This window comes from Labrus mixtus, chromosome 5 (assembly GCF_963584025.1).
Source record: "Labrus mixtus chromosome 5, fLabMix1.1, whole genome shotgun sequence".
Lineage (NCBI taxonomy): Eukaryota > Metazoa > Chordata > Actinopteri > Labriformes > Labridae > Labrus > Labrus mixtus.
The window spans coordinates 22,509,219-22,522,749 of NC_083616.1; the positions used below are offsets into that span (position 1 = coordinate 22,509,219).

Sequence of the window (13,531 nt, forward strand, 5' to 3'; positions counted from 1 at the left end):
CAGAGCTTTGCTGCTAGTTTCCCCACTGCCCTCGTTTCACTACTGTGGTCTAGTTTCATTCTGTCGGGGAAGGAAATAACAGCCTGATTATAATTGTTTAAAAAAAGTAGAGATCTCAAATGTAACAAAAAAAAAAACTTCATTACCTTACCTATTACCTATTATAAAACTTGCAAGTTGAGTTTCACTTCCTATACTTTCAAAACTGCTCTCTCATAAAATACTCTGACATTCAACTGAAGTGAGGCAAAACAATCTAGGTCGTGGCTGATAAGATTTCTTTATTGGGAACATAGGGAATTATGTTGGTCAGTTTCTTCGAGTCCAATTTGACCATCAGTCGGCTATTTATGTTGAACTAACACTTAGTCATCTAATTATTGTTTATTAAGAAATGACTTTAAAATGACTTCTAAATAAAAGATATGAAATAACCATCGAGGTATAAGACTTAGGTCACTTTTAACAACCGAGAGGAGATCAGGAGATCATAAATCATAAATATTGCAGGATGTGATTCAGGGTTCAAGTAAGGGCTGCTCGATTACGGCAAAAATCAGAATCACGATTATTTTGATTGATGTTGAGATCATGATTATTAATCGATTTTATAACATCTGCATCACATGCAATAATTAAACGTAACCACTTAACATTTTACCATTTTTGCAGGGACATGCAATGCAAACATTTTATTATAATAAATATATTAAAATAATATGTAATCATACTATTTTTTTTTTTAAATGACTATGTCTCTGAGGTAGTGATGATCTACTCTAGTGGCCAAAATATAACAGACATGTTGAAACATTTACACGTAACAAAATCTATGGACAAATATTGCAACACGGCATGCAGCACAGTAATCGTGAACTCTCGATTTTCTTGTTTTCACCATAGTTGGCAGTTGAACTTTTAATCGAAACAGAAATTGCCCAGAACTAGTTCAAGTTGTACTCAGCTGTCAAGTAAACATGTATACTGTATCTCAAGTGTCACATGACCATCTATAGTGGCTCATGACACACTGACAGTTTAACTCAGGTCTTTATATTTTAACGAGGCCCATATGGCAGAGACAAAACAATATAAAAACTGAGCCTCTATTTAACACCAGATAAACAACACTCAAGAGACAATCTAGAAAAAATAGCCTAGTGTTTTTTATTGAAACCAAAGCCTAGTCCGAACCAAAGCACAATAGTTGGGATCGTCAATAAATCAATACCCTGTCCCTCCGGTCTCTTTCATTCACACTCCCCCTCTCACATTCATTCACATCAATCTTTAAAATACCAAGAAGAATCCTTTGAATGCTCATTTATTCACAAATTCGTTACACAGGGCCAGATGGGACCAAAGGAACACTGACCGGTTTGTTAATTTAAAGTGAAATTGCACATGTAGTCATTGCTTTAACAGCAACAACACATGCACACACACAGAGGACATACCTGTGTGATGGTGGGTCAGTTCAGGCCCATTTGGGTTTTGATACAGGATACATCCCTACCAAAGAGCCTGTAAACATTACTGAAGCAGCAGTAACAGCTGTCAGTGTTACAGTAATGAATTCAGCCTAGTTTAGTGTAATACTGCCGGCTTTGTTGTTCAGTCCTTGTTATGTAAGAATCTTATGGTTCGGTATGCTGCCTCTGACCATTTAATCCTTAAATTACTTGATTTCTTTCATCACACACGAAATGGAGATTTGGGAAAAAAATAATTTTTAGTTTGTTCGTACTCAGAAAAGTAAAAGTATCAACCAATAAATGAGCTGCAAAGGAAAAAGAGATGAGATTTGTTTTCAGCACACACTTTTCAGAGTAACATGGGAACATATTCTCATTTGCCGCCCAATATGAAACATACACTGCACGCACCTTCACACAGCACAGTGGGAAGGCACAGCAATGACCCAGCACTGTGGTGTAATCTTAGTCACACGCTGCCTTCAACAAACAGAGCCAGGAATCCATTCTGTGACCCAGTTCACCTCGGTGTGCTCGTTCCTGGCCCAGTCTGGATGGACAGCCTGTGAGGTGGTAGTCTGCTCTACATCGATTTACTGTAAGCGAGACTGACAAAGGGGAGCTACAGTAAAAGGTTGAAATACACGTTTTCAAGTTCAGACTCCCTGTCAGTTACTAAAAGTGTGTTGTCAGCATTTTGCAGCTGGGATATATCTGACACATGATGTAAAAGGGGAACCTGTCATCTTTGCCATGACTGTGATTTTCTGAACAAGGTTTCGCGATCTTACTCCACACATTTAGAAGCATTCTGTCTGATGCAACATATCTTGAAATATGGTTGATATGCGTGAAAGTGTGCTGTGTGTTTTTCACGTGGTTCATATGTTGATGTCTTTATATCCTGTATGTAATGTCGCTATGTTTGCGGACTTTCAACTATTGATTTTAAACATGAACTGCTTTTTAATGTGAGTATAATGTAAACACTATTTGAAAGTAAATAAACGGATAATAATTAATTGCTATTTAAACATGTTAAGGAAACTTTAACAGCACAAATGCAAAAAAAAAAAAGCATTTGTACTCCAAGTTCCTGATTTGCTGCAGCGGGTAGACATAAAAAACAATGAATTGGAAGAGACAAAAAAATGTATATATTTTGGAGAAATAGAAAATAATCTGGCAGATATACTGATAACTATCATGTTTCCACATGTTCCATTAGTTTGGGGAAACTACATTCTTTCACTTTTTTTACTTCCTAGTTCCTTGTCTTGCCAGACCTTGTACTAACTTTGCTGTGAATGTCACCACCTGCATTTTTTTCTGGTATAATTTGCTTTGAAGCAAAATTACATGGTTACGTAGAGAGGACAGATCTCCAGTTGCAGGGAGTTGTTGTCTGGTGAATTGTAGCATTTGAGACAACTCATTCAACCACCTCAACCTGTACTTTCTAAAGAGAGGCTTGCAATCATGTTTCAAGCAAAACAGCTGACCTTATGAAACCTGGTGATGTTGATACATATTTCAGACTGTGCACCGTCCTTCTGGTCTCCACACAAAACATTCATCATTCTGAAATAAAAACACACAAATGACCATCTGAAATGCTGTTATAGGCACATTTAACGTCTATCGGTTACTGTTCAGTTAGTTTTCAACTGTTTGGCTAATATGTGTTCATGCGTGGCTCTGCTGGTCAATCAGATGCAATCCGAGCTAGCTGTCAGCTAACTTGAGATAAGAAGATGACAATTTCCTGTTGATTGCTAGGTGAGCGTGCACAATTATTGAGGAAGAATGGAAGACAAATGGGCCGAGGAAGATCTTGTGGTGAAAGACAAAAAAAGGTTCTGCTTTTTGGAAACATATCAGATACATTAGGGAAGATATGGAACAACTGCAGGTATAACACTGTTACAGCTGACGCACGCTTCATTATTTTAATTTTTATCACTGGTCATATCATCGCAATATTAAACAATACTATCGCACATTGCAGCTACTTCTTATAACGTGTAGACTGCCTGCACCTTTACATCCAGCAAGCACGACAACAGGGATGTCCACTGGTCCTACAGCCAATCTTCCATAGCTGCACCACTGAAGTCCTCTCTGTCAGTCCCCCAACTGCCTTTGTCAATTATCACATTTGATAAGATTATGGTGCTGAATTTTACGCACAGGCAAACCATGAGGTTGGGGTCGCTTCCAATAAACTGGTACTTTGGATAACAGTGCCGAGTTCAATGTTCCATTTTTGTCTATTATGTGTGTTTTTAAAATGATATCATTCTTGTTTTGGCACAGAAGAGCATTCATGTACACGGTCAGCTACTTCAAATTAAATTCCGTTAACTTAAACGACCAGCTGTCTCTTGTTAGAATTAAAGGCTCATTTGTGATAGTGGGAACAACACTAACTGTGCAAGATTTTGTCATTAAATATAGCTTGTTTTACTTGATATAGAACATGAAATCAATCAATTCAAGACAAGTACTAATAATTAACCACTACTGAGGAAGGACTGACACAAACCCTAGTCCTGCTCTCACATACCCGCGTGCAAAAAGACAAAACACAACTCATAGGTCCTGAGTAGTATGCAAACTGCAGGGACATGCAATGCAAAATACTCAGCATGCAAGAATAGCAATGTGAACGTTGTCTGATATACCTCATTTTTCTCTCATCAGACCAGCTTCACAGTTTTAAATTTGATCTACTTGTTTTTAATGAAAGTATTTAACCAAATCCTAAACTAAACTGAGCACTTTGACATCTGTAAACACACATTACTAAACAATGGGGTCCATTTGAGCATTTTTTGGCCTCGCAGGCAACCACTTGTTTTTCCTACTAAAAGTTGCCTGTGTAAGTTTGACAAAAAGAAGTGAACATTTTTTATGTGTATCCATTGTGTTGGGTTAGGGTTGGGATCGAGTGCATCTTAACAGAATTTACTGGCTCAAAAAGTCAAATAATGCCTAATGCCTGACTGATGAAAAATATCTTTGGTTTGGTGAGAACATAAAGATGATCTTTCCTGGAGCAGTGATTCCTGTTATTAACCTGAACTGTTGTTGCTTTCCATAATTACATTTTGGAGCCGCAGTCTCAAAATAAACCAAAAATAATTTTACGCTGCTCACAATAACATAAAATTGTCTCTGGTGTTGTGTTTTGTGCTAGAGTAGAATAAGAAAGCAGCTTCACTGATGTTATTATTGGATAATACTGTGCAAGGCTGTGGGTGTAGTCTTGCTATGAGCATCTGTGAGAAAGGCAGGGAAGCAAATCATATCCCAGAAATCATGTGATATGGCATGCTATATGGGAACGATTAGGTCCATTCAACAATCATTGAGTATGATTCAGCAAGCATTAGTTATAGCTTGAATTATCTTTTTTTTTTGCAGCATCATTGTGTAGATAAGTAGTAATGATAAAGTATAATGGGTCAATTGGTCAAGGAAGTAGTACCTTGCTCATGTATGGAAGAAGGTCTGTAGTGTGGGATGCTTTTTTCTGCAGTCTTAAAATACGTTTGGTAATCCGTGTAATAAATGCCTGAATTTAAATTGTAATATTAAAGACTCTGTTTCTAAAAAGAAATAATGGTTAAAGGCTTTCAACTTTAGAAAGAGCATATCTTATATTAACATTTTGACTAAAGTTAATCTTGGTATCCCAAAAATCAAAGACTGAGACTTGAAATGACTCCACATGGAGGTGGTACCCGTTAGGTAATGTTATCGTTCGCTTATGACATACGTTGTCAGAATGCTTTTATCTACCATCATGTTCGCCTGTGTTAAACTCATGTGTCATTTAGCATGATAAGTGTTGTCTTTAAGTGCATCAGATTGATGCATTTATCTTTAAAATAAACATGTCCCAGAGTCTGAGGTCAACTAGAATTTACTCTGAAAAAAAAAGAGAGCATCATATTAATAAGGTCAACAACACAGACTCCTATACAACAAAGTGACTGATGTCAGGGCCTATGATCTCCAAGTAACATGGCACCCCGCACAATTTTCTCGAATTCATGACCACTGATGCATAAATATTATGAAGATGTCTTCAAGCTGTTTTGTTCTATGATAACCTTGGAAGCCATCTACTTTGTCTGTTTGATTTGAATTGGGAGGCAAAACGGTGAAGTTGCTCGCAAGCACATTGGGTAAATAAATCTCAACTCCTGACTCCACGTTAGGCAGCATCTTTATCCATCGACATTAGATGGTGACTTGTACACATTTCTATATACCTGCTTTTATTTTTTATGCGTTATAACAGACGCACAAACTGTACGCGTCGCGTGCTCAAACACACACCTGCCAAGCAACGTTTCCAGGACGACACCATCACCAGGAGCCAATAAATCCTAATGGCCAAATAAGCTCTGGTGTCCCACTTAAAGCTGCCTGGTAGCGTGGTTTAATTATCAGTCTTACCATTCGGGGTCACATTAAATGAACTGATATTGTAGCGCTGGCAGCTGGTGACGCACGTCAAGTGTGTTTTTAGTGTCCGAGAGTCACAATAAACCTCGTATCTGTAAACATTGGGACATCTGGCCTTCAAAACGCACAGATAGGTAATATCTCGTGTGAAATACATTAGGCCTTGTGTGTGTGTGTGTGTGACGGTCACGCTCAAACATCAGCAGACACACCGGCACTTTGCGTCCTCCAGCTACGGGAGGCGAGAGCCTTCTGTTACATCTCTGACCGACAACAACGACGCACACACCGGGCATTCACAGAAGTGATATCTTAACGTCCTGCTGCTTCCTTTCGTCAACATTAAAAGACTGTTGCTAAGTGTGTCACAAAGGGATTAGAAGGGCACGTTACGCGCTCACCTGCGTTGTGAAGGACAAGACGAAGCCCCCACTTCCCTTCTCGGCTAGCTGTGATGTGTCGGCTCGTCCCCGTGGTTTGTGTGCTGCTGAAGCGGTGCGCCGAGAGGATGAAGGCGGGGGCAGAGAGAGAGAGCCGAAGGGTAGCCCGAACAGAACCGGAGCCGTGCCGAAGAGATGAGTCCCGTCTTCAAGCCAGGTTGTTCTGACACAAGCTCTTCCTCACGAACAGACGGGGGGTGGGGGAGTTTTAAACACCTACCGTATGCTCTGCCCGTGGAGGGATTTCGCCTTTCATAAAACCACGGGGTAGATGTTGGCCACCACGCGTGCGCACATTCAGCCGTGACGTCAGTGGCTGCCTCTGCACTCGCGCCGCCTTGGAACCGTTTCTAAGCCAATCAGACACTAACATGCCGATGAAGGGACCCCTTCACGCCCCCCCCTCCCTTTGAAGATCTCAGTGACAGTGCCTTCTACCGTTTTTTATTTATTTATGACCTTTCTTGCATAAGATGTACTTTGTATTTTTCCACCACTGCATGTATACGGATTGCTAAAATGTTCAATACATTTTTAGAGAATTAAAGTTATGTCCGTCTTCTGGCTTTTCCACTGTGTATTTAGGATCAGTATTCAGCTTCACTGCCATCTAATGGTTGTTTATTTTAACTGTCTTCGTTGCCCTACATTCACATTTTTGGTTGTGAGCTCACACAACCCAGTGCACACAGGGTTTGATAACAAGAATAAACCAGGGAATTTTCCCCCAATTATATAGAGTCTGGAGTCAAAGGGATTGCTGGAGAAATCATTGACCCACAACCTAAATTAAATACAATGTAGGCCAATTCCCACTTTCATTCTACCGTCCATCTCAACTCAGTTTATGTTTTTAGTGGAGTGTAATTATGTGCATTTGTGTGGTGTGAGTTATCCACCTGATCATAATGTTACCTAAAAATGTGATGTCACTCCTTTATTATGAAAGCTGTATTGCAATATTTATTTGGCCACATGGGGGCAGGGGGACTCAAAAAGGGGTTAACATTACAAAGCCCTGTTAGTGGCCAGTAGTTATTGGCATGTTATCAAACAATAGCCCACGTGCCTATAAGCACATTAGGAGCATTAATGTGTCTCACACCTAAACAGGATGTGCAACTTTGGTATCACTGAAAATAATGTATTGCCACACAGTTAGCCAAAATGTATGGACTGCTTAGGTCAAGCCCCCAAGGGTGCTATCATGCTGGGTTTGTTAATCAGTTCTTGCACCTGATGTTTGCAAATATTACCTCTGCTTACAGGTCTGTTTTTGGGCCTGCCTCAAATCCTTATAATGAAAATATTCAGATCTTTGGATATAAATTAATTATTTAAGTTAACAACTTGGTTTTTAATTTCAGCAAAAAATAAAACCGCCTTTTTTTTTTTTTTTTTGCAACATTTTTATAAAGTGAGAGAAGCCTATTGGCCTTTCTGGATCTGAGTAGCAGCTCTGCTCCAAGGATGGGAATCACATCACATTTACAAAAAGCCAGACTGATGGACCAAAGCCAAAGTCGTAATCCATTTCTAAAAGTCAAGTTTCTTTGTGACCGAACGTTGCCCCTTATTTTAACTTTTAATCAGCCATGATGGCATTTCCAAAATATGAGATGTTGCACAATAGTTCATCTAGAGTTACATGTACAAAAGATAAAGGTTATGAGGCCAAAATGTATGAAAACAGAATTAGCCTGTGATGACCTAATGGAACAGTTATAGCTTACAACCTTTTCTTTTTGAAGAATCTGTTGGAAAAGAGATCAATTAAAGGTAATGTTTATATCATTTTGGGGAGCAGCAGTCACGCACACCTGCAGGAATATGATTTGACATTACAAGTGAGCTGGTAGCCAGTCAGCCGATGAATAAACAGCTGAAGTTAGGATACGAATGAAGCAGCTGCGAGTGAACATTAGGGTTCTGTCTTGACTGACACAATAACTCAATTGAAATAATAAAAGGCTAAATGAGTTTAAGGATTAACAAACATTCAGTTCTTCTTGTCGTACACAGTAAACATTGTGTTGGAAAAACTATACGATGACAACTAAAGATATGCGGTCCACTTTTTGTTCATATACACTTTAACCAAATTTCACACCTCACATTTGCTGACAAAACATCCTTATTTTAGTGTGTCGCCGTTTACCCACTGATCAACACCAGGCTTGTCACATTGCCTGTTTGGTCCCCCACAGTTTGCATGTAAATACATGAGGCAAATGCAATGAAGGGACACATTTAAAAAAAAAAAAAAAAAAAAAAAAGGAACAAGTCGCAGCTGTCGACAGCATCTTTAATTAATCCACATCACAAAGGTCCTACTGTACTGTTCATAATACTGTGGCACTTAGAGTCAGCATGCTCGCAGATACTGAAGAGTCAAAATAAAGCCCTAATGCAGCATAAGAACACACACTTTAACAGTCCTGGTGTTTCTTCACAGTACTATACAGACTTACTTTTTTTCCCCAATATGACCACTTCAACATAATCTGTCATCTCCTTTATACAAAATAAAAATAAAATATTGATAATACATTACAATTTTGTGTAGAACTGCTACATAACAAGAAGTTTAACAGAGATTTGTAACACAAATATTCAGTTCTGGTCCTATTTCATCACCCAGTGCAGCACAGATGAGAACAATACAACGTAGGATATAGAACTATTAACTATACATATATACATACACACTGTTTCCATGTGTGTGTATCAGGTGTAGGTATCTACAGTGCCTTTACCTTGGGCGCATATTATACATAGTCATAAAACTGTAGTGCAAGCTAATTCCACATCACATATCTGGTGACAAACATGCTTTTTCATTTCTACTTTTTTGTGTTGCTGCGGTTTTATTTTGTGCTGCTCTTTCTTTCTGTAATTTATTCAGTTGTACACACTCTTAAAGAAACAGCAGGTTGGTGTGTGTGTGTGTGTGTGTGTGGGGGGGGGGGGGGGGGGGTGAGAGTGTGTGTTACTGTTGAGGTCAGTGTATTACCATAAGCTTGTTTTTTCCTTATTGATTTTTTTTTTATCTGACAATGAAAACACCTCTGTGTCTTCCTGTTGGTTGGACACACAACAACACATCATGTGGATATTTGGGAATTTACCCTGGAAGCTCTTCTTCTGTCTGCAACAGTCCTTTTTATCCCAAAAGCAACATTCAGCTAAAAGAGTGCAGCAGTCCGAATAGAATAAAATGTCTTGTTTGTGTATCTTTACAGTGGCTACATTATGTGCAGGGATGTCAGTGTGGAGTGTGAGGTGTGCTGTGTGGGGTGCAGTGTTCACGTGTGTTCATTTGAGCAAATGGGGAAAAAAAACCTGAGAGCATCTTCATTGGTTATATCACGTTCTCAAACAGCTGCATGGAATTCATGATGTTCTCGTCCTGGGGAAATCAAGATAAAGAAAAACATTTGTCAGCAGAAGTGACCAAATATATCGGGTTAAGCTTTTAAAATGTCTGTGCCTTTTTAATCAAATTGAAAATGTGACAAACTCAAAATGAACATTTTTGAATATGAATCAGCTAATATGCCCTGTTGTTTATTTACTGGTATGTGGTTTTCTGTTTTCTCTGTATTCATTTCTATCGCTATGTTTACTTTTTATGAGCCTTGTCACTCTATCAATATTCTTATTCTCTGATTAATAATGTTGTTAGTTTCCACATTTAAAAATACAAACACACATTTTGTAGTTTGTATTTCACTTAATATTCTGCTCTCATTTTTCCTCTATTTATCAACTTGGCACTGTCAAAAGTTCTGTAAATTGACAAAATTGTGACTATAACGCATGCTTACAAATCCACACTTTAGTGGGCACACATTTTCAAAGTTCTGCCTTATTCTCACTGAAACTTTCGTATTTCAGGGTGACTTAACCCTAAGATTTTCAGCTGAAAAAAAGTGGCCTGGCCGTTTATTTACACTTAAAGTTTTGTCAATTCTCCTTAAAGAGTAACTAAATCCATGATCTCTACCGCTTGGCCCGTTTGGGGCTGCACGGAAAGTAGGCTAATCCTTTTTTAAATTATTTATCTTTCATGAGGAATGTTAGAACAGCTGCAAGTTGTACTGTTTCCCAATGTTTGAGTGTCAGGTAAAGCTCAAACTCAATGCTTACTCATCATGTGTTAACCCCGATGTGAGTCAGAGCACCAAAAGTGTTTGCAGGACAACCAGGCACAACATGAGTGAGCTCATATTGTTTATTTTTTTCATATTCCAATGAAGTCATGAAAACATAGTGGCTGAACAACTACAACAGAAGCCCCAAAGTCAAGACAGTGATTTTCCCCCAACACATGTTGACCTCACATGAAGACTTCCACTGTGGCCCATAAATATCTGTGTAAACATGTTTTTTGTTTTTCAGCTAACGTCTGGCAGAAAGTTCATTAAAGTTCTGAATTACATCAGATTCTTCTCAAAGGTCAGACTTACTTATGTGATCTTAAAGTAGAAAATAACAGCTGAAGATTTTTCAACCAGCTCCGCCTTGTACTGGACAGTGGTATGTTTGCTCTGGGAACAGGAGGTTTTGTTTTACTCAACTGTGAAGCACAGAGGAATGCTCAGAGTTTTAAATTGTTTTGAAATTGAGTCTGTATCTCAATACAGATATCTGGGATTTGTGATTGATGATTCTCTCTCTTTTAAGCCTCACATTCAACAATTGGTAAAAAAAAAGTTAAAATTAGGATTTTATATTAGAAATAAGTCTTGCTTTTCATTTAAGGCCAAAAAAACACTTGTTGCTGCCACTTTTATGTCGGCGCTAGACTATGGCGATGCTATTTACATGCACGCATCCTCGCAAAGCCTACATGCGTTGGATACTGTCTACCATGGGGCACTGAGGTTTATCACCAATCTAAAAGCCCTAATCTAAAAGTATGCTCGGGTTGGTTGGTCTGCCTTGTCTGCACATAGACTAAACCACTGGTATATTTTTATTTCTAAGGGTATTCTCGGTCTGCTTCCATCCTACCTACAGAGCTACATACTTCAAAAAAGTAATGGAAGTTATCATCTTCGCTCGCAGGATTTACACCTTCTAACCATCCCTAAAGCCCGTACCGAATTAGGAAAAAGGGGCGTTCAAGTATGCTGCTCCCTCTTCTTGGAATCGGTTGCAAGATACTTTAAATCTTCGGGAGCTGGTTTCCTTGAATGTTTTTAAAGGTCGTCTTAATGATCTGGAGGCAGAAATATCTGACTGTAGATGTTTTAGCAAACTCGTATTGCCCCTTTTTGATCGCTTTGTTGCTGATGACTTATGAACGATTCTGACGAATGGTTCTTTTTGTGATTCCTGTATTTATGTTCATTGTTGTTAAGTGTTTTATGTCTGAAACCCTGTAACTGTGCTGCTGCCTGTCTTGGCCAGGACGCTCTTGTAAAAGAGATTTTTAATCTCAATGAGACTTTTTCCTGGTTAAATAAAGGTTAAATCCCATTAATCACATTGTGCTTGAGCTTGACAAGTACCATATCAATAAATTATAAATATTTATTATGATTATTACAGCATCTCCTCCAATAATGGAAAAGTCAAAAGTAGCAGGAGTATGTTTTACAACCTCACCAAAGCTTGTTCTGTTGTGTTGTCCTGACATTATCTAACCTGTGTGTGTCTGTAACGATTGAATGAACATAAAGTGTTACAAATGAAATTAGTTTAATGTTTGAAAATCACTGATTGGATAGTGTTTGTGCGATCATGCCCTTAAGAGGAATGGTATGAAATGAAGAAGGAGATACATTTACATCTAAAAGTTATTAAGAGACAAAAAAAGTGACGATAAGAAGTAGAGTTCGGGTCTGGACGTGATCGGGAGGATGAACGGAACGTGGGTGATTTTTTTTTACCATATTTGACAATGAGAGTCAGAGCGTGATTAAACTCTGGCACCATGTTGTCACTGACTCTGAACCCTGACCCCTTGTTCTTTATTAGTGTTGCTCAGGCACTATGATTAGATTTGTTGTAGTCTGTAGGTGGGATACAGGTTAAAAAGTCACCTTCTGACAGGTCTCAATGAACTCTTCAATGGTCACCACGCCGTCTCTGTTTTTATCCATTTTCTATAAAGGATAAACCAAGCATATAGAAACAACACATTACTGAGATCATTTAAAAGTGGTGTGTTATGTTGTTGGCAAGTTAAAGATGTGTAGCGCAGTGTGTTTTTAAACATAAAGTATGCATTAACAACCTGGAAGAACTTGTCGACATGTTCATAGGGGGCTTCATCTCGCACACACGGGTACGTGTAACTCCCCATCATGTCGTAGATGGACTTCATGATGGCCAGCATCTCCTGAAGACAAGAAAGACAAGTGGATTAACTTCGGCACTCGGCCTGCAGCCTTGTGCATACGATTACAACAAAGTATTTTGTATCATGGAACGCCCCTCGTCCAATCCGATTACTCACTCGATACTCAATGAGTCATGGAAAAGGAGAATTGAGAAATAGAAAAAAGACATGTGCCTGTATTGAGTTAACTTATCTATGACAAACCTCTTTGGTGATGTAGCCGTCCCTATTAATGTCGTAGAGGTTAAAGGCCCAGTTGAGCTTCTCAGTGACTGAACCTCTGAGCAACACTGACAGGCCGATGACAAAGTCCTCAAAGCGGATCGACCCGTTTCTGTCGATGTCGAATGCGTTGAACAGGAAGTGAGCGTAGGTGGTTGCATCTGTAGACAAAAAGAATCATAACCAGAGTAGAAAATGATTGGAGTGGAAGGGTTATATTCGAACTATAAAACAAAAAAAAAAAGGTTGATTAGGGATTACTGTTGTCTTCTGGAGTCAGACGTGTAAGAAAATGAATCTTTTTGATCAAGTAGCATAAGTTACTTTACTCAAGTTCAATTTGAGGTGTATGTTCTTAACTTTGGTATTTAATATTAAATGCTCGGCCTTAACAGCTTAAAAAAAACTCAATACCAGTAAAGGTTTAAATATGGGGGGAAAAAAAACACTACATTTCGACGCATTCGTTTTTTTTTTTACTAACATCTAGAAAAACAAATTCACGAGTGTAAATATGAATATAACACAAAATACTACAGGGAGGATTTGTAGATTTTTTCTTTATTTAA

General features: G+C 38.6%; 3 protein-coding genes across 5 annotated transcripts in view; 1 reads left to right on the forward strand and 2 right to left on the reverse strand.

The window, feature by feature from the left end:
• slc23a2 (solute carrier family 23 member 2) overlaps positions 1-6,647 on the reverse strand; it is a 39,515-nt gene extending 32,868 nt beyond the window's left edge. For both annotated transcript variants that reach the window (XM_061038619.1, XM_061038618.1), the window contains exon 1: positions 6,353-6,647. The gene's annotated coding sequence lies outside the window, so the exon portion shown is untranslated. The remainder of the gene's footprint in view (positions 1-6,352) is intronic.
• Positions 1-13,531, forward strand: part of fahd2a (fumarylacetoacetate hydrolase domain containing 2A) — an 84,485-nt gene that overhangs the window by 2,693 nt on the left and 68,261 nt on the right. The gene's annotated exons all lie outside the window — the stretch shown is intronic.
• The window catches only part of LOC132974525 (calsenilin-like), a 41,901-nt gene continuing 37,049 nt past the window's right edge, over positions 8,680-13,531 (reverse strand). For both annotated transcript variants that reach the window (XM_061038629.1, XM_061038631.1), the window contains 4 exons: positions 12,945-13,123; positions 12,636-12,740; positions 12,442-12,504; positions 8,680-9,800 (listed from right to left, as the gene is read on the reverse strand). In XM_061038629.1, coding sequence (XP_060894612.1) covers positions 9,753-9,800; positions 12,442-12,504; positions 12,636-12,740; positions 12,945-13,123 — 395 coding nt within the window. In that variant the 3' untranslated portion in view covers positions 8,680-9,752. The remainder of the gene's footprint in view (positions 9,801-12,441; positions 12,505-12,635; positions 12,741-12,944; positions 13,124-13,531) is intronic.